Source organism: Siphateles boraxobius, unplaced genomic scaffold (genome assembly GCF_051911475.1).
Source record: "Siphateles boraxobius isolate OS27281-9 unplaced genomic scaffold, OSU_SipBor_1 46, whole genome shotgun sequence".
Classification (NCBI taxonomy): domain Eukaryota; kingdom Metazoa; phylum Chordata; class Actinopteri; order Cypriniformes; family Leuciscidae; genus Siphateles; species Siphateles boraxobius.
In genome coordinates this window covers 15,968,773-15,992,617 of record NW_027509097.1, presented here as the reverse complement: position 1 = coordinate 15,992,617, position 23,845 = coordinate 15,968,773, and the positions used below count along the sequence as shown (strand labels likewise).

At 35.9% G+C, this 23,845-nt stretch overlaps 1 protein-coding gene across 17 annotated transcripts in view; it reads right to left on the bottom strand.

Moving 5' to 3' along the window:
- Positions 1-23,456, bottom strand: part of mrtfab (myocardin related transcription factor Ab) — a 38,693-nt gene extending 15,237 nt beyond the window's left edge. For 3 of the 17 annotated variants that reach the window (XM_077201016.1, XM_077201015.1, XM_077201017.1), the window contains exons 1-2: positions 15,360-15,561; positions 1,352-1,417 (exon numbers count right to left, since the gene is read on the bottom strand). In XM_077201016.1, coding sequence (XP_077057131.1) covers positions 1,352-1,417; positions 15,360-15,477 — 184 coding nt within the window. In that variant the 5' untranslated portion in view covers positions 15,478-15,561. Of the gene's footprint in view, positions 1-1,351; positions 1,418-2,783; positions 4,975-9,642; positions 9,847-11,030; positions 11,593-15,359; positions 15,563-22,476; positions 22,548-23,303 lie in introns of those variants that run through there. The other 14 variants (XM_077201021.1, XM_077201024.1, XM_077201019.1 and 11 more) reach the window with 12 other exon arrangements.
- Positions 23,457-23,845: the final 389 nt, after the last annotated feature.

Here is a 23,845-nt window from a genome sequence, read left to right as displayed (position 1 = left end):
TGGAGCCTATATGCAAAATGCATGTTTTTTCGACATTATGCATAATAATGCATATACTGCCAGAAACATGCATAGCGTAATATTTCTTATTTTGAATTGGCGTTGATTTCAACATAAGCATTGTGGAAATAATTAATTTGAATGGAGCAATATCCTTTACTAGACTAACATTAAATACTTGTGGCTATAGCAGCACCACAACAGCAACTTATTGACATACCAAAAAAAAAAATTAGTAAAACATTCCCATACCAGGAGTCTGCCTGTCATTGTGGATGTGTTTTGCAGCTAATTTGTGGAACATAAATATATAAGAATATTGTCAGTGTACCTTGCTTTGATTATATACAGCTTCAAGAAGTCACACTTATAAATGTCTGAATGCCATTACATTCTAAATATCAATGCAACTGGCATATGAAAACATGATGCTGGAGCTTCACTCAGAGAGCCATTTTCCCCATTACTTTCAATCAAATGGTCCAAAAGAGTTTACAGTTCATGTAAAGTTCAGAAAGATGTTCTAACAGAGTCTCCTCCACAAGTGAAGTTTAACACATTAACAATTTGATGTCTGACATATGCAATAATAGTCAGAAAAATCTTTTATTTTTATTTTTTCAATTTAACTTTATTGAACCTTTATATCTAAATATATATTTAAACGTCTTTAAATTTTTTGATGTATCATATTTGATACATCCGGCTTTTATGACTCATATAGTACGATATAGTGAGAATATGGAGCTAGCGCTCAAGAAGGGAAAAAAACACGTCAATTTTATTCAAAAGCCCAAAATGAGCAAATATATGCAATTTAGTGCAGATGTTGCTATTTATATGGCGTGTACCACAACCTAAATGTGGACATTTTGACAATTATAGTAAAAGGCTTGCTAAAAAAAGTATAAATTATCAATCACAGGGCAGAAGGCATGTAGTAGATCATATAGATATATACACAAGTTTTTTCAGTAAAGTTGAGATCATGCTGATAACTTAGAGGCCTTAGAAATTCATGCATCAAATACGATACAGTAGCCTTTCTAGGATTTTTTTCCAAATTTTGCAGAATATATTTTGTTTCACCTGAAACTTCTGTTTTGCACTAAGTGTTTATGCTATATTACTATAAAAGTGTGATATTTTGATATATAATGCACAGAAATTCATTTAAATTTAAGTGTCCAAATACGTATACAAATATATGAAGCCTGCACAAACATTCCCAAAATTAATGACATAAAACATTGCAATCTGCATTTGCTGCAATATATATATATATATAAACAAACAAACAAAGAAACATGTGTGATGCTCGACATAACTAATGGAGTAAAAGGTGACTCACGAGGCATGATTCCTTGACTGACCAGCTCCTCTCGCGTCCTTCTTTGCTGTAGTTTGAGCTGAAGAACTGCATGGAGAGAGAGGAAAAGGGTTCAGATACAGAGAATGACAGACGGCTGCAGCCAGATGACTATAACATTGATGAGACAAGAGCTCAACTGGCCCTCTTTCGGTATTTTACAAACTAAAGGGTGAATGCTGATGGGAGGGACTGTGAATTTTGAGGTTGTTTGGGTGGTTTTCATACTTCCCGTTTTACCACACTAAACCACTTTTTCAAACGAGAGGCAATAGGCGTTCTCCAAATCAGGAACTTGCATGCAGGCACAACACATTGACTAAATTGCTCAGTGACTATAAAGAGGGTGGTGGTGTGTAGACAGCTTTTGAGATTTGTTGTCAATGCTTTGTTCTGTGAAAAGAAGCCGTTACAGTACCATTGTGTCAAATGTCACGTTGGGAGGGATGTGGATCATGAGTATTAATGGCATCCCCGGGACGCTTTAGAGGTGTGCACCTGTCAATCCTGACACAATGACATCATCACCCACATGGCATTGCTTTGTGTGCACTAGTCAGCTGTTCTGACCTTCACAGCTACTACGATTGGGGATCATGAAACCAGAACACTCTGCGCTCAATCACTGTAGTTCAGCATGCCAAGAACAACCATTCACTCCCTTTTCAAACCTTTATTTTTAAGGGTGTAAGGTGACAAAACCAATTGCTGTTTTGGCGATCAGCTGTGAGGATGTGAACCCTGCCCTTTTAAATTAGGACCCCTTTTTTGTCACAAGTTCCCATAAAATTCCAGAACACCCACTCTGTTTCTCACTTGCAAATTGAATAAAATTCTTCCTAATCTCACTTCATTTTAACAGCTGTTTTTGACCACCCACTCCTTAGCGTTGCTAAGCACTATTTTTGTAGCTACTTAAGTAGAAACACAAGCCCTCTCGCACCTCTCCAACAACCTCCAACAACCTGGCCTGATACTGTAAATCAATAAGACACTTTTAAATGCCAACACTCTCTCAATCTTCTCTTTGCCAGCCTGGAAAATTCTGTGGGAGACCTGGAAAGTGTGGCATCAACATTCAGATCTTGAAAAAAAATAAAAAAAATAAAATCATGCAGACAACTGGGTTAATCCAAGAGCCTGTGTGTCTGGGGTCTTAATTAAACGCGCCTCTTGCTGACCGTCCACAAAATCCCTAGGCCTGGCACAGTTTGCAGGTCACCCGGTGCTCGCTCTTGGCTCTGTACGAGCAGCTGGGGTGATCTCATCACTAAGACACTAGAATAATCAGGTCTGACGTGTTGAGATTCGGGATGAGCAAATACTGAAGCTAAATTCAAGGTATTAAGTTGGGTGCACACCTGGAGGGTGCTTTATTTATACTCCGTAAAAGCATAAAAACAACAGGGCCCACCTTCTTTGAGGCTATGATATGCATGATAGTCACAGTCCAGACTCCAAGACATCTTCTCTTGATCATTTTGGATGGGTTGATCCTCAAAAGAGGAAGTATCAATGTGAAGGCAGTGGTTTGTGTCCAGCATGTTTGTATCCAGTGTTGCAAGCCTATGCAAATGTCTCAAAGTCAAAACTGATATTCCATCGATGGTCCAAAGTGAGGAAAATGGATTGCTAGATGCAAGGTATGTTAGTCCACAACAACAGTATTTACAGCATTTCAAATCAAAGAAATGGAGAACAGACAGCTTCCACTTGGTTTCTTCCTGATCCTCTTGTTTGTCCTCTTTTATTCTCAAAGATAGATATAGAAGCTCCGCAACTGCGTCACACAAAGGCAGAAAATTAAGCAAATGCACAAAGGTGAGGACGAGAAGAGCACAGAGCCTGCTCTGCACTCAGCAGAAGACATTCACAGAACAGTGTGTCTCTCGCCCTCAAACACAGAGGAGGGTCCGCTGGGTGCCAATGAACGCTCGCTTCAGCTCAGCTGTTGCCTCTCGTTTACGCTCTACAATATGGTTGACCACCATTTACCCCCTCAGCAAATCCAAACCAACCACTTACTATAGTTTTGAATATTTAATTGAGCTATATATGGTTAACAGATAGAATTTAGGCTTTTATTCACATATAAACATTTTATGTTCGCTGATCCAAGTTTATATGTGAATAAAAGCCTAAATTTTATCTGGTCATCATATAAAGTGAGTCTTCTAAAAATTTGGGCTAAAGTCCTCGATTCTCTTTATGAACTTTTTGAAGCGTCAAAGTGGTAGTTGGATAGCAGTCTATAGAGAGACAGAAATATCTCATATTTCAATAAAAATAACTTAATGTGTATTCTGAAGATGAACGAAAGTCTTACAGGTTTAGAATGACATGAGGGTGAGTACATGAGAGAATTTTCATTTTTGGGTGAAGTAACCCTTTAATATTTCTGTGGAAAGCATGAAACATATTCAGGATTATAATATTTTTAAATGAAAAATTAATTCATTCAATTTTCATGAAAATGTAAAAAGATAAAATTCTATGTACATACTTTTTTGTTTTTCTAATTGTTAGTGTTGAAAGACTACAAATGTTCTTTTATAAAATGTTCACAAACTATGAGCTTCTAATTGGTGTTTCTCACATGCACATCAAGTGAAAAATTAAACGTAGAAAAGGAACAGATCAACCGTCTCACATATTACATGCTAACAGCAAACACAGTTCACATTTCACAAGGTATTTAATATGGACGCTCTCAGAAATGGTGTCATGCGGGGCTCTCGGGAGTCCCGGTGACATGAGCAGAGAGAGTGGAAGGAAGGAGCTCACAGGAAGAATGTAGGTTTCCTTTGACCTTTCCTTACTTTATGGCAGATAAAGTACAGGAGTTTGCCTGTCAGGAATTATCAGGCTCACATACACCACACATTGGACTGTTGGCGAAGCCCCTCATCCCCCCACCCGGGTCCTCTCTCAGTTTTAAATAGTAAGGCCAGCTGGCCAAAAGGCTCTATATTCAGCTTAGTATCACCTGTGCAAGCACTGGATAGGGTTACCCTCCGCTAGAGTTCTTGCAAACATAACTCGCGCACATTTTCTTACAAACACACTCAAAAACAATGTTCAAAAAAACAAAATAATAAAGGATGGCACTTGTAAATTTGGATGAAGTGTATGTTAAATCAACTCTTTCCCCACCAGCATTTAAAAAAAAAAAAAGCTGCCAGCCAGCCCAGCATTTTTTATTTTCACAAAACTTTCATGGTCCCAAGAATATTTTGTTGTATGAATATCTGGACATACAAAACATCAAGAGAAAGAACAGAGCCCATGCTTTCAAACAACAACATTTTATTCTAGGTTCAAGCATTCTTTTTTTATCAACATTTGAATGTGGGTAAGTTTAATAAAAAACAACAACATAGAAGAAAAAGCTGAGAAAAATCACGTTTTTGTCAAGGTATAAAATTGTCATCATTTACTTACACTCATTCCAAACCTGTGTGAGTTTATCTGGAATTAACCCTAAAAAAAATATATAAATTCTCCAATTCTTTTTTTTTTTAGATATTTTTTTTTAGATATATAAAATCCATAGGTTTGAAATGACATGAAAGTGAAAATGATGGCTGAATGTTCATTTTTGGGTGAACTATTCCTATGCGTGTGTTAATCAGGTGACCAGAAAAATCTAGATAACTCAGCATTAAATAAATGTGTTTTTGGCCACTATAATTTTCGTTCAGATTAAATGTGAAAATGTGTGCTCTAAACAGTCATATTATTATATTAGGCTATACGGAAATGAAGGTCACTATGCACAGACTCCCCAGAGACAAAAACATTAGCTTGATCTTCTTTTAGCCCACAAGCTCATCGCTGTAATCATCACAGTTGACGCTCATGCTGTCATTAACCAGAAGGGCCCAGCACTGCGAAGTGCCGACTGACCACAGAGGAAGCCAAGTGCAGTCTATGCTAAGGCCATAAGTCACTGACCATAACCACCAAAGAACAAAACACCACCTTTATCAAGTAAAGAACCACATATAATAAAACCAAAGTTCATCTGGCTCTCAGACAGATCTAAAACACCCAAATGAGTAATGCAATGTAGTTTTTATTACAAGCAATGCAAACAATTCGTTATGACTGTTAGAATCCTTGCTGGTTGATCATTACTGGATGAATTTAAACTTAGGATACAGAACTGATACAGTTTTTTACAGCGGTCACATCCGCTTTGGCATTAACAACATTTATATTGAGATTAAATTAACCTGAGCTTCTTCCAATCATTTCCTCAATCCCAAAATGGAGAGGTTGATCTAAAGCGTTTTATTTTCTTCTTTTTACTGTTAGATGTTTACACCACATTAAAATACTTTTCTTGCTGCTATTTTCCTTTCTGCTTTCAATCACTCACTGGAAACACCGTCATTGTCACTTCATTTTCCAAGTTCCTAGAAGACCTGTTTTCATGAGTCCTTCATTTATACAATGACGTAAGGCATCCTACTGCCATAAAGTCATCAAAATGATAGACACATGAGAGCCAGACACACAAGACAGGATTATACAACAAATATCCTCAATTTAATCCAAATTGGGCCCCAGAAACAAGTTTTCATTAGAGGGAAAATCTGAAGGAACGAAAAGAGTACACAGAAAATCAGGCCAGCTGCCTTACTCCAGTAATATATGTTGCTAAAGTGCAGAAGGGACGTAAGATTGAGCTCAGCAAATGAGTTTATGGGAGGAGAGACAGAGAAGAGTGAAGAAGAGAGGTTCACGTCCAAGCTCTCCTGTTTTTCTGAATGTTACATAACATCTTTCTGAACTCATGCCACCCAAACCTCTCTACCTCCTGCCCTACTTTCCGGCATCTCTGCAAATCATGATTCTTGTTTTATGGGTTTTGACGTTCTCACACATATTGTGTTCCCTTCTAGGCTTTACAACTCTAGAGTTGCTTTAATCCTACAAAGCCTACTGTATGATATTTGATACGCACATTTCTAAGGCCGCTAAAGATGATCAAAACTTTGCTGAAAAACCTGTTGTACCAATCTTTTGCCTTATTTTTTCTTTAAGTAAAATGTATTTCAGTGTAATTCTAAAAATGTCCCCCTTCAGGTCGAGCTACTTGCAGTGAAATCTTAACTGATATTTATAAAAGTTAACATAAGATAACATTTTATATTTATATTAATATTTCAGGATGAACACTTTCTGGACTGAAACAACTTAGGTTTACTTGATTATACATACATCACTTTTAGAAAAATCATGTTCAAATTTGAGCATCAAATATGATATATCAAGCTTTTGAGAATTGTTTTTTGTACATCTTCAAATCATCATTGTACTGCATTGCATTATGTTTTGCTGCCACAATAAAAACTACAGAACTAAATATCATTAGTCTGCCATACTGTTGATTTTAGTGTTGTAAAGTATTTGAGTAAATACAAAAATGTAACTACACAGTAGTTTGTAGTTTTACTAAGTATCAATGCTATTAGAAATTTTGACTCTCTACTTGACTATATTTTTTTAAATAAGTGTACTCTTTATTCCAATGCATTTGTGATGAGTAATGCAATTTGTCATTACATTTTGCACCTAATCCTTTCTGCAGCTGTTGATATCTGCTATAAAGCAGCAATATCACCATCTAAGAGTACAGAAGCTACTATATCTTGTGCATTTCACCTTTACTCACCCAAACTTGTCAACAAGGTTACTTTACGCGAGTGCATTAGCAGGTAGTTGGTGAATCAGTGATTTGTATTGGTGACTTGTAACTTGTAATGGAGTCATTTTTGCTATAAGGTATCTGTAAAAGTACTCAAGTATGGTTTTCAGGTACTCTTTACACCTCTGATTGATTTACATTACAAAACTTTTGTTTAGATTCTGTCTAAAGGTTCAATAAACTGCTCCATTTGAAAAAAATTCTGACTATTATTTCATATGTCAGGCTTTACATAGTAAAACCACGCACCATGTCTTAACCAGAAGTGACACAGAGCAACGCTGAGCGTAGTTCTGCAAAGTTGTGCAGTGTAGTCCCACCAACTGTGAAATCCTGTTGGTTTAAAACACAGCTTCTCATAACTACATCAAATATCCTCTAATTAGACAGATTGAGAGAAAGGTGAAGCTTAGACACTGAAAACAAAGATGAAAAAACAACAAGTTGCATAAATAACTACTAAATTATTATTATTAATAATAAACTAACTAAAGTTGGTAACACTTTAGTTTAAGGTCCAATTCTCACTATTAACTAGTTGCTTATTAGCATGCATATTGCTAGAATATTGGCTGTTTATTAGTATTTATAGAGCACATAAAATTGCATGACATTTTCTACGTCCCTTAATCTCACCCAATACCTAAACTTAACAACTACATCACTAACTATTAATAAGCAGTCATTAGGAGTTTATTGAGGCAAAAGTCATATATTAAATAATATAAAATTAATTAAAAAGCAGAAACAGAAATTGGTTATGCATATGTTTTTTGAAAGATAGAAAAAAAAACTCTTGTAATTGTCATAAAAAAGCAATATTTTGTGGTCTCTAATTCTGATTGGACAATTGTGGCACATTGCATAGGAGTTGCACATTCAGTGTGAAGAAATTGCTTGTTGCTGGAAATTGTCACACTGTGACTGGGGTTAAGATACAATGTTGTTTTTGATCTGTGGTGTCATTAACGATATACACAGATAATTTCCATGAAACAATGCACATTCTTTTAAACCTGAAAAACCCTGCAGTAACGAGTATTTAACCCTGGCCTGTCATGACTTGTTATCCTGGTAAGGGAGAGTCGCTAAGTTTTGTCCCACTGATCATTATCTTCTGTGTCCTTTGTAAAGGTGTCACTTTTTTCAAAAACAATTGAAATCTGACACCACACTTTCCTTTATACTCTGTTTACATTGAATTAATGACAAGCAAAAGCATATACTCCCCAAATTCAGCAAACGTTATCCGAGATGGAAATCCTACGGAAAGATTTCACCAGGATGTAATTTGGTTTGTGACAAAAGGTGCTCTCTGTATATAATCATGTGCAATCAATCTACAACCATTGATATGTGAATGAGTCAGTGGATGCTATCAATTCAGCCGAAAAGCTGGAATTGCAAGAACAGACAAAAACAAAACAGTTGATAGGAGTGGTTCCCTCAAATTCCTGTTTATGTCCAGTAGCTTAAACATAAACAATACAATTAAATTATACACATTTGTAAGATCAATATCGCTCAGAATATCAGAGCACAACCAACGTTTTTTTCTTGATCAACAATATTATTACAATTTAAAAGTTTTAAGTCTTTAGTCACGCGATCCTTCAGAAATCATTCCAATACTGATTTTGCCTATTTTTAAATAATTAAATCTTACTGACCTACTGTGTGTGTGTGCATATAGGCTACTATATATGACATTGTTACAGTTTATTTATATTAAAATTGTATATGTATTTGTGTGAAAACATGATATACCAGGAATCTGGTTGAAGGGTTATATGTATGCAGAAATTTTGTGCACTGGAAGTATCACTGAGGATGTCTATCTGACAAAGCACTTTTCATAGCTCGAGGACATGAGTGCATTATTGGTTCTGGCATACTGTACTCGAACAAATCAAATAAATCAAAGCTCTAAACTGATGTAATCTTAAAATGGCCACTTTATTGCAGGCACTGTCTGTGCCTGCAAGTACACACTTCTTTCTTAACAACAAAGCCAGATAATTCTAGGAAGTTTCCCAAGTTGTCATTTTATCATCAACAACACAATAAGCAAGGTGTGTTTTCCAGTGTTATGATTCGTCTGACATGTTAGTATGAAAGACAGAAGATGCCTAGATGACTGTTTGAGGATCAAGCCCAGTGGATTGTGTCTAGTTAATGCAAAGCAATGGCTCTCTTTTCCCCTGTTCCTCCCTCCATCCTGTTATGTTTAGGGCCTGTGTAAGCATGCTAGAGTTAAACTTGGCAAGCATCCCTAAGATGTTACATAACAGCGCAACCCATAGACAGTCAGTGCAAAACCCACTGCAGAGTAACTGTGCTCTGGAAAGCATGCAAATCATGCATTTTTCACAAGTCTAAATCCAGACCACACACAGAAATATCACTTTAAATACCAATTGCCAATGTTAACTGTGGCAATGGGACTGAAAATGACCAGACAGCTTCGATCAATCCATCAGTTGCAGTTAAAAATCAATATTAGTGACTGGCACCGAAGGTTTGAAAGTCCACATAACTTTTCTTTTATCTAATAACTCACATCAAGGCATCTCCATCTGGAGGAGGGGATTCTCGCAGATAATCAATCACTCTTTACACAGACTTTTGCCAGAACGATGTCAAACCTCCTTGTCCAAGAGCATTAAACATTAAATGGTAACTCTGTATGCTTCCTTGTCTTGCAGACCCAGACATTCTGTCCCAAAAGGAGTCTGTTATTTGCCTCAAAGTCCTGAGTTCCACTGCCAGACCTCAGGGAGAAAACAGCTGGTTTTAACAACAGAGAGAAGGAAAACTCCTATTCATCACTGACACATCCCGCCCTTTGCAGCAGCCAGCTTGAGCAATTCCAGGATGGGCTCTTCATATATCGGTTTCTATAGTGTATCATTCTGGAGAATTCCACTTGAAAGTATGATAGCAGTGAAAAAGAGTAGTAAAGTAAGAAGTGTGGTTTGATGATCTGAAGTGTTTTTTGGGGGGGTCTAATATGTATAGATACAGATATAGATAAAGATAAAGATAGAGATAGAGCGAGAGAGAGAGAGAGAGAAATTCTGCTATCTCTGTTTCTTTGCAAGTTTCATGCACAAAAGAGCATCTTAAAATATTGTCGGTAAATAAAAATAAAGAGGTTGTCGTCATCCTCAAGACATTCGAATCCGACCTGGGTCATGTCCCCTTTCCCCTTCTCACAACCCTACTTTTCTGTCTATGCTCAAAAGTTTTATGGTTAAACAAACTAAAACTATTTTTTTTTTAAATGTTTTAATTATAATAAAGCTTAAAAATATAAATATTAGAAAAAAATACTTAAACTTAAAAAACCCCTAGAAATTAGAAATGCCAGCTAAAATAAAAAGTTGAAGTAAAATTAGTGAAACTTAATTAAAAAGAAACCAATAGAAATTTAAAAAAATGAACAAATAAAAATGATAAAAGCACATAAAATTACTAAAACTAAAATAACTGAAATTTAACAAATAAATGCCAATTCAAAATAAATACTATGATAGTATATAAATAATAGGCCTACTAAAATAACACTGATGCTCAATTGTCCTTCAAATAAAGGCAACATAAATAAATAACTAAATAAAAAGTTAATGGATGAAGTTCAAATTAAACATATAATGGTTACTATAATTAATTCTCATGAGGAATAAATAATCAGTCTCATTCCACAACTGTTTATTGGGAAAACTATTATTTTCCATATACATTCCATATACTGGATTGCTTTGGCTCAAGAGTAAGTAAATGTTGTGGTTTAGTGAGACCTCAGTTCAAACAGCAATAAATACTGTGCAGGACTTCACAAACAGCAGGCTTAACTATTAAACAAAGATACCACACCTCACCTCACCATGACTTCATTCCCACCAGCAAACATCTAACATTAAAAACCCAAACGTGCAAGTACTGTACCTGAATGTATGGCCATATTCTTCCACTGCAGAAGGATACGGATACAATCACGTCCACGCTTTATTAATCCATTTCAAGACCGGACAACAGAGCAAGTTGAACGAAGTTGGCTGACTGAACTCCAGGCTGTTCTGCTTAGAGATAATTCCTGCAGTAAATCCAAGAACACAGGGTGTGTCTGTGCGCCCCTCACCTTCCTCCGCTCAGCGCTGGCGTGTGTGTGCACGCCCTACAGATGTGGGTGTGCTAGCACAAGTGTTTGTGTCTCTGCGAGTCAGTTTCTTCCTTATTACTGGCTAAGTGCTGCTTTCAGGCTCCGCTTTCAGCTGTGTTGAGTAACTCCTAGTTTTCCTGGTCCTTGAAGCCTTTTTTTAAATTCATTCCAGGAGAGTGGGAAGGAGAGATCAAAAACTTTGTGTACCGATTTGAGGTCACTCGTTTACTACAGAAGAAAACATGTGCAAACTACAAGCCAGAAACTGAAGCCAAAACACATTCAAGATCACCTTTGGCCCTCGTCATTCTCTTGACCGCCTGCTTTCTGAGGCAGGATTTCAGCTCTGTACACAAAGTTATGCAATCAAGTGTTCAGGACGGCTATCCAACACACACCGTACCTCAGGCCTTTGTTCCCCCTCCCAAACTTATTCACTTTAAACAGTTCTTAGCGATAACTCGGGGGCATTTGTTCATTTTGTCAACTGTTGCTTGAATTTCCAAGACTATCATGTAAAAAAAAAACTACCTCTAAACCCTAAACTTGCAGTTATTGCTACATGAATTTTCCAGCTATATATGGCTTGCCAAAAATTCTTGTCCGAAACAGAAACTTCTGTACAAACTGGTAAACTGCTAAAAATGCTCTTTAAATAAAATTAAATTAAAAATAAATCAGTTTGAAACTGCTTTTCAGTTAAAAATTAGTTTTGATTATTTGAATTGTTAATGAATTTCAGTTCATATTAATTCTGCATCCTATTTGCTACCTCAATTCCAATCCAAATTCAGGAATTGAATTGAAATTAAGGGCACTTCAATTAAATTCTGAATGAAATTATATTGTTTTTCATTAATTTTCCAGCTAAATTTGGCTTGCCAAAAGTGATGCAATTAAATATAAATTCTTGACTGAAAATTCTCGACAAACTGGGCCAAAAATGACATTTTAAAATGTAAATTTAAAAAAAATCAGTTTAAAATGTGGCTTTTCTGCAATTTGAATTTTATTCTACCTTAATTCAAATTAAATTCAAATGGAATTGGAAAAGGCATTTTTAATGAAAATGAATTTTTTTATTTTTTTTATTCTGACCACAACATGCCTCCATAGGCAGCGGATTTACTGTGCAGTTGACATTATCTCGTCTTATTTCTCATAGAAAATTCAATCTCAGAGAAGGTACATGTGCCTCATCAACTTTTTTACCATCAATATACAAGTCGTTCACATTATATCTAATTAAACCTGAGCAGGTTTTACGTGTATTCTGTTTTTTCTCAAAGTCGCAAACAGTAAACCAATTTAAATAAGCTAATTTATTAGCTGACAAAACAAAAATAGTAACAAAATAATTTGAATGGCAATTTTTGTCAGAAAATATTCTGTGGCTAAAACTTTCAATGCATATAAACTTGTTAATAACAAATGTATGCAAAAGCTAGCATTGTTTCCCAAAAGCCTTATCAGGTATCACTTCTGTTTTGTGCCGGAGAAGAGAAAGGTCCTGCATTAACATGTCTGCTTCTACAATCTAATCCTCAATGAAGTGGAGCTCGGGGGGCTGAAGACTGAAAGAAGGGAGTGGTGACCGCAGGCCATGCGCTTCTACATGGGACTTTAAACTTTATTGGCATTCCTGCAGTTCTGGAATTGCAGCAGAGTCACAAATACATTAAATAAATCAACAACATCCCACCACTCACCGACCGACCACAGCAAACCTTATATACCATCCCACAGATTTTTCAGGATTAAAATATAACATCTCCCATTTAGAATGAAATCACAGCATGCTGAAGCGTCTGTCCGTCTTCCTGCTGGCTCTGTTTAATTTTCACTTCTCTAAATCGTCCTTTCCTCTAAGCATCCTGAAGTCAAACTGAGTGTCTGCTGTATATCAGAGAGCTGAACGCACATGCTTTGAAGTGTACTTCAATATGTCACACAGATTTAACAGGTCATTTCAGTTTTCAATAATGTATAATTCCTTGACACCCTTCTCCCACAGGATCTAAATATTCATCCTTTTATTTAAAGAAAAAACTGCATTACATAACATTAAACAACAAATAATTAATTTTGACTCTGTAAACGACACGGAATACAGAGGGAAGGAGAATGAACAGCCCACACTAACAAAAATTCCCTAAAAGCACCATGTTTTTGAACACCCAACATAGTTTCAGTGTAATTACGATTAGTGTCCAAAAAATTATTATCACCCTCTGTCCTTCCATTTCTAACCCACCCACTGTCTCAAACCGTCTCTTAGAAGAAACAGAGCAGCTGATATAAAGGCAACTTCCTAAGACATTCTCTGTCTCTGTTGTCTCCTGCTTTAACACTGTCGAGACTTGTAGGTTTCTGCACATACAAAACTGTAACATTGCAAATTATCGAATTACTTCATTACTGTGTGCTAAATCGAATTAGGAAATCCTCCTATATGTACATCCATATGAACGTATTATGCTGCTGTACATCCTGTTGTTGTGAGAGACATCACAACCAAACACCATTGAATTCTACCATTAATCTTAATCAAGTTACCTAATATAATGAATTCTACCACTACACAATCTATTAGATTTCAAAATAAGGTGGATAGTTATACCATGTTATATCTTTTGAAGTACACTGAAGTATAAGATTATTAGGACAGAGTAATAATGGAGATTTCCTGATTCAATTCGATTTCCAAGCTCGTTTCCATTTGATTCAATTTTTTTCATCGGTATGTTTCAGTTATTAGACATTCTCTCCCTTTGCAAATGTTGTATATTATACAGAGCAGGGTTTTTAATTGATTTGAACTGGTAACTCACTTTTGGGATGATTCTGTAAAAGAACTGGCTCATAAGATTTGTTCCTGAAGCAGACTACACTGGTCACGTTGTATGTCTGTTTTTGCATGCAGCCTGCAACTCAATAGAAACATGTTTCTTGCCACTATTTTGTGGTACGCAGATATTTTATTGCATAACAGAAAATACACACTGCAAACTCATTCACCACTCAGGTTAAATATGATTTATTTTGCTGTGGCACTGAAGAACCAGCAGGATATCAGAATCATTCAAATGAAGTTTTTGATTAATTGGAAAATTTTAAACCTGCCATAATTAATAGGTAATCATTACATAGACTACTATGTGTATATAGCCATTAAAAATGTTGGGGTCGGTAAGCTTTTTAAATGTTTTTGAAAGAAGTCCCTCACGCTCACCAAGGCTGCATTAATTGATTAAAAAAATACAGTAAAAACAATAATATTTTGAATATTACTACAATAAAAAAAAAATTCTATTCTATCGTAATTTCTATTTTTGATATATTTTAAAATGCAATTTATTCCTGTGACGGCAAAGCTGAATTTTCAGCATCCCTACTCCAGGCTCCAGTGTCCCTCATAAATCATTCTAATATGCCGATTTAGTTTATAAAAGTTTTATTTATAAATCGTTGGTGATAATATATAAACCATGATGCTGAATATTCACTGGCCAGTTTGCATGCACTTAAAAAAAAATTATAATGCTGTTCATTTAACAACATTGCATCAAGTTTCTGGTTCAAATGTGATAGTTTTTAGCAATATGAGAAAATGGAGAGACTTGTTAATGTTTAATGTTCTATTATGGTGGCATTTAAATTATTAAAGAAATTTAAGTTTCTGTTATGTCACTGTTTTTTTTTTGGGGGGGGGGGGGGGGTTGGGGGCTCTACAAGTGTAGAGCATGTGCTTGTGTTGACAACCTGCTAGCAAGAATTCAAATTGCTTTAATAATAAAACAACCATTGTGGCAGTGCTATTTATAGTTATATTTAGTTAGTTTATTTTTTGTAAATCACAGGACTATACAATAAGCATTATTTGAATAATTCAATTTAAATGGAAACAGTTTAAATAAGCTAAAACCATTCATTCAAGTTAAATGAGCACCATTGATTATAGTTATTTGCACATGGCTGATTCTATCGAGTTTTACTTCCTTCAATCACGTGGAACCACAGTCTATGGTAGAATCATGTTCAGCCAAAGAGCTTGGTTTGACATTCTAAGGGAGTTTTGCTAATGAACTAGCACTAGGGTCTAGTAGTAAACTCACCATTCTTGCGTTCTTTCAGAGGCAGTGGGCTCGGTACAGACTGCAGAGTGAGTTCCTGCAGCTCACTGGCCACCGCCTCGCTCTGAGGACTGGGAACGTTCCCCACAGCAGACACCATGCTGCCAGGGCTTAGCTCCTCCCCACGCTTGGCTTCCTGCGCTGCCAGGGTGACAGGTGGGTGAAGCGTCAGACCTGTGAGAGGTTCATTACAGAGACAAGGCTGAATTAGAAAATGGAAAACACCACAGACAGACATAACACGCATATAAAGGGCGTCAAAGGCTTTGCAGAGCGAGAACAGAAGGTCTTATTTCTGACACGGTGCATATGAACAGTTTTATATTTTGCAAGTGCACAAATAAAGACATCGCACCTTTAACAAATTACATTTCTAAGTTAAATCTTAAATTAAATTTCAACCTAAAAAATAAAAGTTACATGCAGCTCGGTCTGTGCTAACAGGGAAAAAAAATATTCCCATATAGTGCCATGTCCCATTAGCCTATATAAGACACTATTACTCGCTACTTAAACGAAGTGAAACCCCTGTGAGTGTGTTAGGCTACATGTTTTATAAAGCACAGACAGCATAAGTTCAGATGTGAATCATTGTGCAACTCACACATTCTCAATGCCATCCAATATGAGGCAGCGATTTACACAAGTATGTAAATATCATCAGGTGGGGAACTCAAAGCCTCCGGCAGTAAGTCATTTCGAAGAGTTTCAGAAAATGCTTTGTCTGTATCCTTTTTTTCCCGACAGAACAAAGAGCGATTGTATTGACATGTAATCTGTGAGGTTGAAAAGTACTGCAGAAACAGATTTCCATAGAATCCAAATGCCCATAATTTATTCAGCAAGGATGCATTAAATGAATCAACTGACAGTAAAGACATTTATAATGTTACATTTTTTAAAATAAATTCTGTTCTTTTAAACTTTTAATCAAAGAATGTATCATGGTTGGTTTCTATAAATATATCAAGCAGCACAACTGTTTTAAAATTGATAATTTTACAAAATGTTTCTTTATCACCAAATCAACTTATGAAAATGATTTCTGAAGGATCATGTGACACTGAAGACAGAAGTGATGCTGAAAATTCAGCTTTGCTGTCACAGTTACTGAATAAGTTACATTTTAAAATAAAGTAAAAAACAAGTTATTTTAAATTGTAATAATATTTCACAATATTATTGTTTTACTGTATTTTCTTCCAATAACATTCAAAAAATGACAGACCTTAAACTTTTGAATGGTTATGTATGCTGAAATTGTAAATAAAACCCAATTTATGGAACAACATAATATCATTAAAATCCAAATATTTAACATAAAATCTCAGAAAAAGCAGACGAAGAATTATGGAAAAATGCCTTTTCCTTGCATAAAGTTATTGTAGGATTTCAGAAGACTTGAATTGAGCAACTAACACATTCTTCAAAGTATATTTTTTATGTTCAAAGAAATTAAGTAGGCTAATACAGGTTTGGAATGACAAAAGGGTGAGTAAATGACACATTTTGGGCGAACTATCCTGAGGGTGCACATTGCACACACACACACACTGTCATCAATTTGAATCGTTTAACTTTGTCCACAACTATGTTGCTGATTATATCATTTAGATTTCTTTTTTCTAGCCATCATTGTACTTTATATTGGGATGGGTACCGAAACCCGGAATAAAACGGGCCCCGGGGCTAAATTGACCGCAGTATTGATACGATAAGATCCGACATTAACAGTTCTGCTGTCGGTACTAGAGAAATCAAGACAATACACGCCGTTTCTATACGATAATATTAAACCAGAAGAGACAGATCTCTCTCGAGCAGCTACAGCGCGCACAAAACGAAAGTCCCTGTGACGATCGAAGAGAGAACTAAACATTCAAACGTCTAGTTACACTTTAGGCCTGTGATATTTGTCCAATTTTATTTTTGATTTTGGCTTCCAAGGATTATAAAAAGAAGATATCTGAGGTAAAACTATTTTTTTTTAAAGTCGCGTTCCGTCTAGCGCACTTAGGCTACTTCCCTGCACAGTGCACTATCATTTCTCCCTAAAACCAAAATTTAACTTCAGAATCAGCACAATCGGTCATTGTAGTAAAATGCAGTCTCTACCGTTGCTAAATTGCAGGATGCATTTTCCAACTATCCCAACAGTTTGGTAGAATGCATTAGGCAGAAAAAGGCTGGCACAAGCCCTGAAAAGACGTCTGGACAATCCCTGTAAAGGCTCCACATGGAGCATTAGATGCAGTTTTCCAATGAGACATTAAAAACAACTTAAAACATCATCTGACAAGGAGCATAGTGATTGCAATGGCCATTCCGAGCATTGAAACTGTAGAGATAGCATTCACAACAAATGCACATTCAATTGGTGAGGTAATGTAGCCTACATCTACACCCGGTTTCGCAGACCAGGATTAAACTAGTCCCAGACAAAAAAGCATGTTTGAGCTGTTTTAACTGAAAGCAACTTGCACTAACATATCTTAAATGCCATCGTTTTGTCTCAAGATTCACATCAGTAATGTTTTTTTCAAGGGCATGTTTATACAGTAAAAGCTACTTAAATGTCCTAATTAAACTAAGGCCTAATCCTGCCTTAATCTAAGCCCTGTCTGTGAAACCAGGCCCTACTGACACTAAAGGGATAGTCCAGCAAATTAAAATTCATTCATAAGTTTCTGTGAAACACAAAAGAAAAAAGATTTTGAAGAATGTTGGTAAACAAACAGTTTAATTTCTACGAATTCAAATTGTATTTGGTCCATAATGCAAGTCAATGCAAACCAAAAATATTTGATTACCAACATTCTTTAGAATAACTTATTTTATGTTCCACATGAGAAAGAATTTTCATTTTTGGGTAAACTATCTCTTTAACTGTATGGTGACAACTGATTTAAAGGGATAGTTCACCCAAAAATTAAATTTACTCATGATTTACTCACCCTTAAGTCATCCTAGGTGTATATGACATTCATCTTTGTTTTGAAATCCATCAAAGTGCATTCATCCATGATAAAAGTGTTTTACGTGGCTCTGGGGGGTTAACAAAGGCATTCTGAAGTGAAGCGATGTGTTCGTGAAAGAAACATATCTATATTTAAAACTTCATCGACTAAAATAGCTAGCTTCCGGCAGACGGCCTACGCACGCCACAAGAGTAACCCGTGACGCATGTATGACGTAGGGTGTAGGAGTAGCGCAAGTTTAGATGCGTCTCGCAGTTCAAACAAACAGGGCTGGGCAACAAACAAGATATTTCTCTTTAAAATTTGTCGTTTTAGACTTCTAATTCGTGACTGGTGTTTTGTTTTGCTCTATCCTCTGCACTCCCATGTTCGTCAATGCGTCAGGTCAAGGGTTATTCTTTCGCCGTACATCGATGCGTATGACCGTCTGCCGGAAACTAGTTATTTTAGTCGATAAAGTTTTAAATATGGATATTTTTCTTACACAAACGCATCGCTTCACTTCAGAATGTCTTTATTAACCCCCCAGAGCCGTGTGAAATGCTTTTATTATGGATGGATGCACTTTGATGGACTTTGATGGAAACCGAAATGGCCATTCACTGCCATTATAAAGCTTGGAAGAGCCAGGACATTTTTTTATATAACTCTGATTGTAGGACTGGGACGGTTACCGCATTACCGCGGTCACGTGACTCCAACCGCGGGTCTGAGCTCGTCACAGTCATCACCGCAAAAAAAAAACAAAAAAAACCTTGGCCTGCACATGTGTGCACCGTGCAGGATAAATGGTTTTAATGACATGGATTATGTCTAATGATATTGTGTCTTCAATGGATTCAAGTTTTTCTAAACAAAACTTATCATCAAAAGATGGAGCAAATCCGTTCTTTCGCAAGTTGAGGAGCGCAATGTTCCATGGCACATAATAACATTCCATTCGTATTAGAGATGCGCGGATGGGCTATTATTAAGGCCTATTTCATCCGCAACCGCATCACAAAACTCATCATCTGTCCGCCATCCACCCGCACCAACATTTTTTGATCAATTTTCGAAACCGCATCCGCGGCGCTGACTGTTTTAAGGTCTATGAGCAATGCGAGGCGCTCCTGCCGCGATGCTAGAAAGCTCTTGGCTCACCCGCGCTTCCACGTCCTCCTGATTATATGTCTGCTATATTTGCTACTTATTTATTAATTCCAGGCAATTAGTTAATGAAACAGTGATTCAAATTAAGGTACAATTTATACAAAAAGAAATTTAATTTAAAGAAAGGCTTTCTACAAAACAAAACTTAATAAAGTGGTCAAAATCATGTCTGACCCATCTTATGATCCTATCTTACTCATGCTGTTCACTTTTCATATAATCGACAGATTAAATAAAAAATAACACTATATTATGTTAACATAAATATGGAGTATAATATTTGTAATTAAGAAATGTTGCAAAAGGTGTTCATCGTTCAATTACAATGTGAACATCATAATGTATTTTCCTGAAAATGATGAATTCAATGCGAATGTATCCGAGAATATTCTTGAATAAGGAAATCTATTCAGTGATTGGTTCATGCCAAATTACTGCTTGATGAAAATTTGACTATTTCAAATTGTGCTCGTTTTTTTTTCAGATCTAGGTGACAATATTTAAAAAAGTCTGTCTAGCAAAAACAACTTATGGTGCGTGCACGAAATTCTTGTGTGTGTGGGGGGGGGGGGGGGGGGGGGTTAAAGCGGTTTACGGGAAAATCTTGCTTTTCAACCGCGGTTAGAAAAAATCCATACCGCCCCAGCCCTATCTGATTGTATTCATCTGAAAGAAGAATATCATACACCTAGGTTGGCTTGAGGGCGAGTAAATCATGGGGTAATTTTCATTTTTGGGTGAGCTATCCCTTTAAGAGCTAGAGATCCAAATATTAGAGAAGTAATTGCTGAATTATGTGCTTAAAGAGCAGCCAAAATCAATGTCAAACTGCATGATTGAGTTTTTGCTTTCTGTAAACTTCGCCCATCTTGTAAGCTGATGCATTCTTCCTTATGAGCTCATCAGCATCCAGAGTCAATCGACATGGCAATCCCACCCTGACGTCCGAGAAGAGAGGTGGAGTAGAAAGAATAATTTCTCTTTTGAACGGTTACCTAATATTTGACAAGCCTTTTGAGAGTATTTAAATGTTTTTCCTATTGCTGTAAGCCTAATGTTTACAATAAAGATGGCCAGCTATGAATTAAAAAAATCAATAACACATGTTAACACTAAAACCTGGCTGGCTTATCACACTCAAGCTCTTTGGAATACTTGATTCTGATTGGTCAATAGCCTGACTGAGAGGTCAAATACTTTTATAAAGCCATGTTGTATATTTTACAGCTGTTCATGGCAACATACCAGTTCTACTTTCATATCATGCCAGTTTTACTTTCATAACATGCCAAGCCTTCTTTTATCTCATACCGAGTCAGAACAGCTCATTTGCAGCACTGTGCAACTAAGCAGTTGAAATATAGTAGTTTAGTATTCATTTTATGGTAAGCATAATTAAATGCTTTAGAGGCTCGTTTAATACAGTGGTTCTCAACCAGGGGCCCTCAGGAAAATTCCAAGGGGGCCGCAGAATGACTTAAAAGTATTTCAATTAAACAATTATTATTAATATAAAGCTAATCTAAATTTAAATGCTAGACACATAAGATCAATATATTTTTTCCCTTTAATAACTTTTTTTTAAATAACAAGAACATACAGTTTTCGAAACTTCTGGAATCCCAAAATGAACCTTTGAGTCAAAAACTTGGAGAATCATGGGTTTAATCCATAATGGACTATTTTTATTAATAGAATCTTTAAACTATTTCAAAAAGTAAGATGAAATAATTCTAATAATTTCATAATAAAATAAATAAATACTAAATGTCTTTGCATTTATTTATTAGATAAATAGCTGTACACTAAGCAGAATATTGTACAGTCAGAAGGTTATTAATTATTGCAAAATAAACCCGTCAAGGTGATACAAGACCCCTGAGATGAATCACCGGGCAGGACTGTATTTTGTAAAAATGACAGACTGACAGCACACCATCTCTTATATATCAAATAGTGGGATTATCTTGCAGGAACATTCCTACTTTACTTGAGAAACAGTGTTCAGACATGCAGTGTTCAGGTTTAGAACACTGACAAGAGGAAAGACATTATGCTCTCTGACATTCCTCAATGTGCACGTCCACACCTGCCTTTAACCATCAGCCACAGAAGTACTTCTAAAAACACAAACATCACCCGAGCGATTCACAAGTGATGCCCCATGCCCCATTAATCAGACAGAAATGCATCAGATAGACATGCCATTAAAGGGATAGTTCACCTAAAAATGAAATATCTGTCATTAATTACTCACCCTCATGTTGTTCCAAACCCGTAATACCTTCCTTCATCTTCAGAACACAAATGAAGATATTTTTGATGAAATCCAAGAGTTTTACTACCTTTCTTGCCTTGAAAGTTGCAATGACGTTGCTGTTGCGTGCAAAAATATCTTAATTTGTGTTCCGAAGATGAATGAAGGTCTTACGGGTTTGGACCAACATGAGGGTGAGTAATTAATAACAGGAATTTCATTTTTGGGTGAACTATCCCTTTAAGAGATCGGCCATTCTGAATTAGCCAAGCTGGTAACTCAACTACAGATGATTTCTTAACCAAAGCATTAGCTATTCAAACATCAATTTTAAAGTCAGAATGAAACGGAAGTTATTATAGTCTTTTCTTCCCTATTGTGAGGGATATCAGTGATACGGCTTCTCAAAAGAGAAAACATGTAGAGCAGAACTTAATTTTGTCCATTGGGAATTGATTAGATTGTTGTTGTTTGCTATTGCTGTGATCTCATGTGAGCGACAGGTGGCCAAAAACACATCATCATATGTTGTTGCAAGAGGGAAGGGAAGTTATTTTGATTAAATATTATGAAGGCACATGCTTTTTTTTTTTTTTTTTTTAAATAATGATGTGCCCAGATAAATAATTTCTTATAAATACTGCAATATTCCATAAAAAAAATATGCCAATTTTGATTTGGTGAATCGTGGTGACTTTAAAGGGCACAATACCTTAATGATGAGATCCACAATAACAGATTTCACCCTCATTTCCCCTCACAGTTTGAGTGCTTCTTGAAGGCCTGATGAAAGAGAGGACCCTAATTTGTAATGAAAAACTGTATACAAGTACATAATCACTGTACAATACCCCAAAGAGAAATAGGAAAATTATGCCTTGAGGTTATATTAACATGTTGTCATGATAACAGTCAATGCAGATGCTTATGTAATAATCAGTTGTGCATCTCATCTGATATACTATATCATGCGCATGCAGATAGAAGATCTGACATAAATTTGGCCATTCAGATTTTATTAATATATAAGACCCTTGATAGTTTGTATGTATCCATCAAGTGGAAGATCTGCATGTGTTGATGATTTGAAGGTGTGTCCCAGGACTAGCTCACCAACTACTATATGAGCACAAATAGTATAATTAAACTACCGCATTATGACAGAGATTTGACTTAAATAATAAACAAACCGCGAAATACATTTCTTTGCAACACTTTCATTGTCGCTTGTTGTTACATGTTCTGATGCGACATTGCAGGAAATGAGACGACTGCTGATAAGCTCATACATTTGAAAAAACATCAAATTGAACATATTAAACAAGCCCAAACAGGCCAGTTATAGCAGGCCAGATCCTCGTCGCGACAGCTGCATGTATGTAGTAACAGACACTAGTGGATCAAGTGAAATGTACGCTGAGCAACAATACATGAGAAGCGGGTGAATTGTCACATTCCACTGCTTGTTATTACTATTTTAAAACTTTCACCTTTTAAATGGAGAGTCACATGCGAACCCGTTTGATTTTAACAACTTACCGAATCGCAAAGTGAAACGCAACAACCGTTCGGCTGTACAAAGGTATTCATGTACTCAAAAAATTGTACTGAGGCATCCGGCTACTCTCTGCAGCTCAACAACCGCAGAGGACTGTGAAGCCAGTCAACGCATTCACAGCACTTCCTGTAGATAAAAGTCCACTCAAAATAGTAACGTCATTTGACTAAAAAAATGTTTTAATTGTCTTCCAAATATCGGGAAACATCAAATAAAATATGATACATTCTTAAACAAAACAACTTTACATTATATAAATTAAAACAAACAATAATAAATGATGATAATAAAAAAACAAACAGTTAATAACAGAGTTTAATGAACAAAAATATAAAATTATCAAATATTTTATATTTTATAATAAAAAAAAAAATTGTCAATCGGTAATATATAGTCAAGCTAAAAAGGGCTAGGCTACTTTGTGTTAAAATAAAAGTTCCCATGACCAATCTTTTTTTCTTCTTCTACAGTTTCCTCAGTAGGGAAATTTTATCATAAAATAAACAAAATACACAATAAAAAT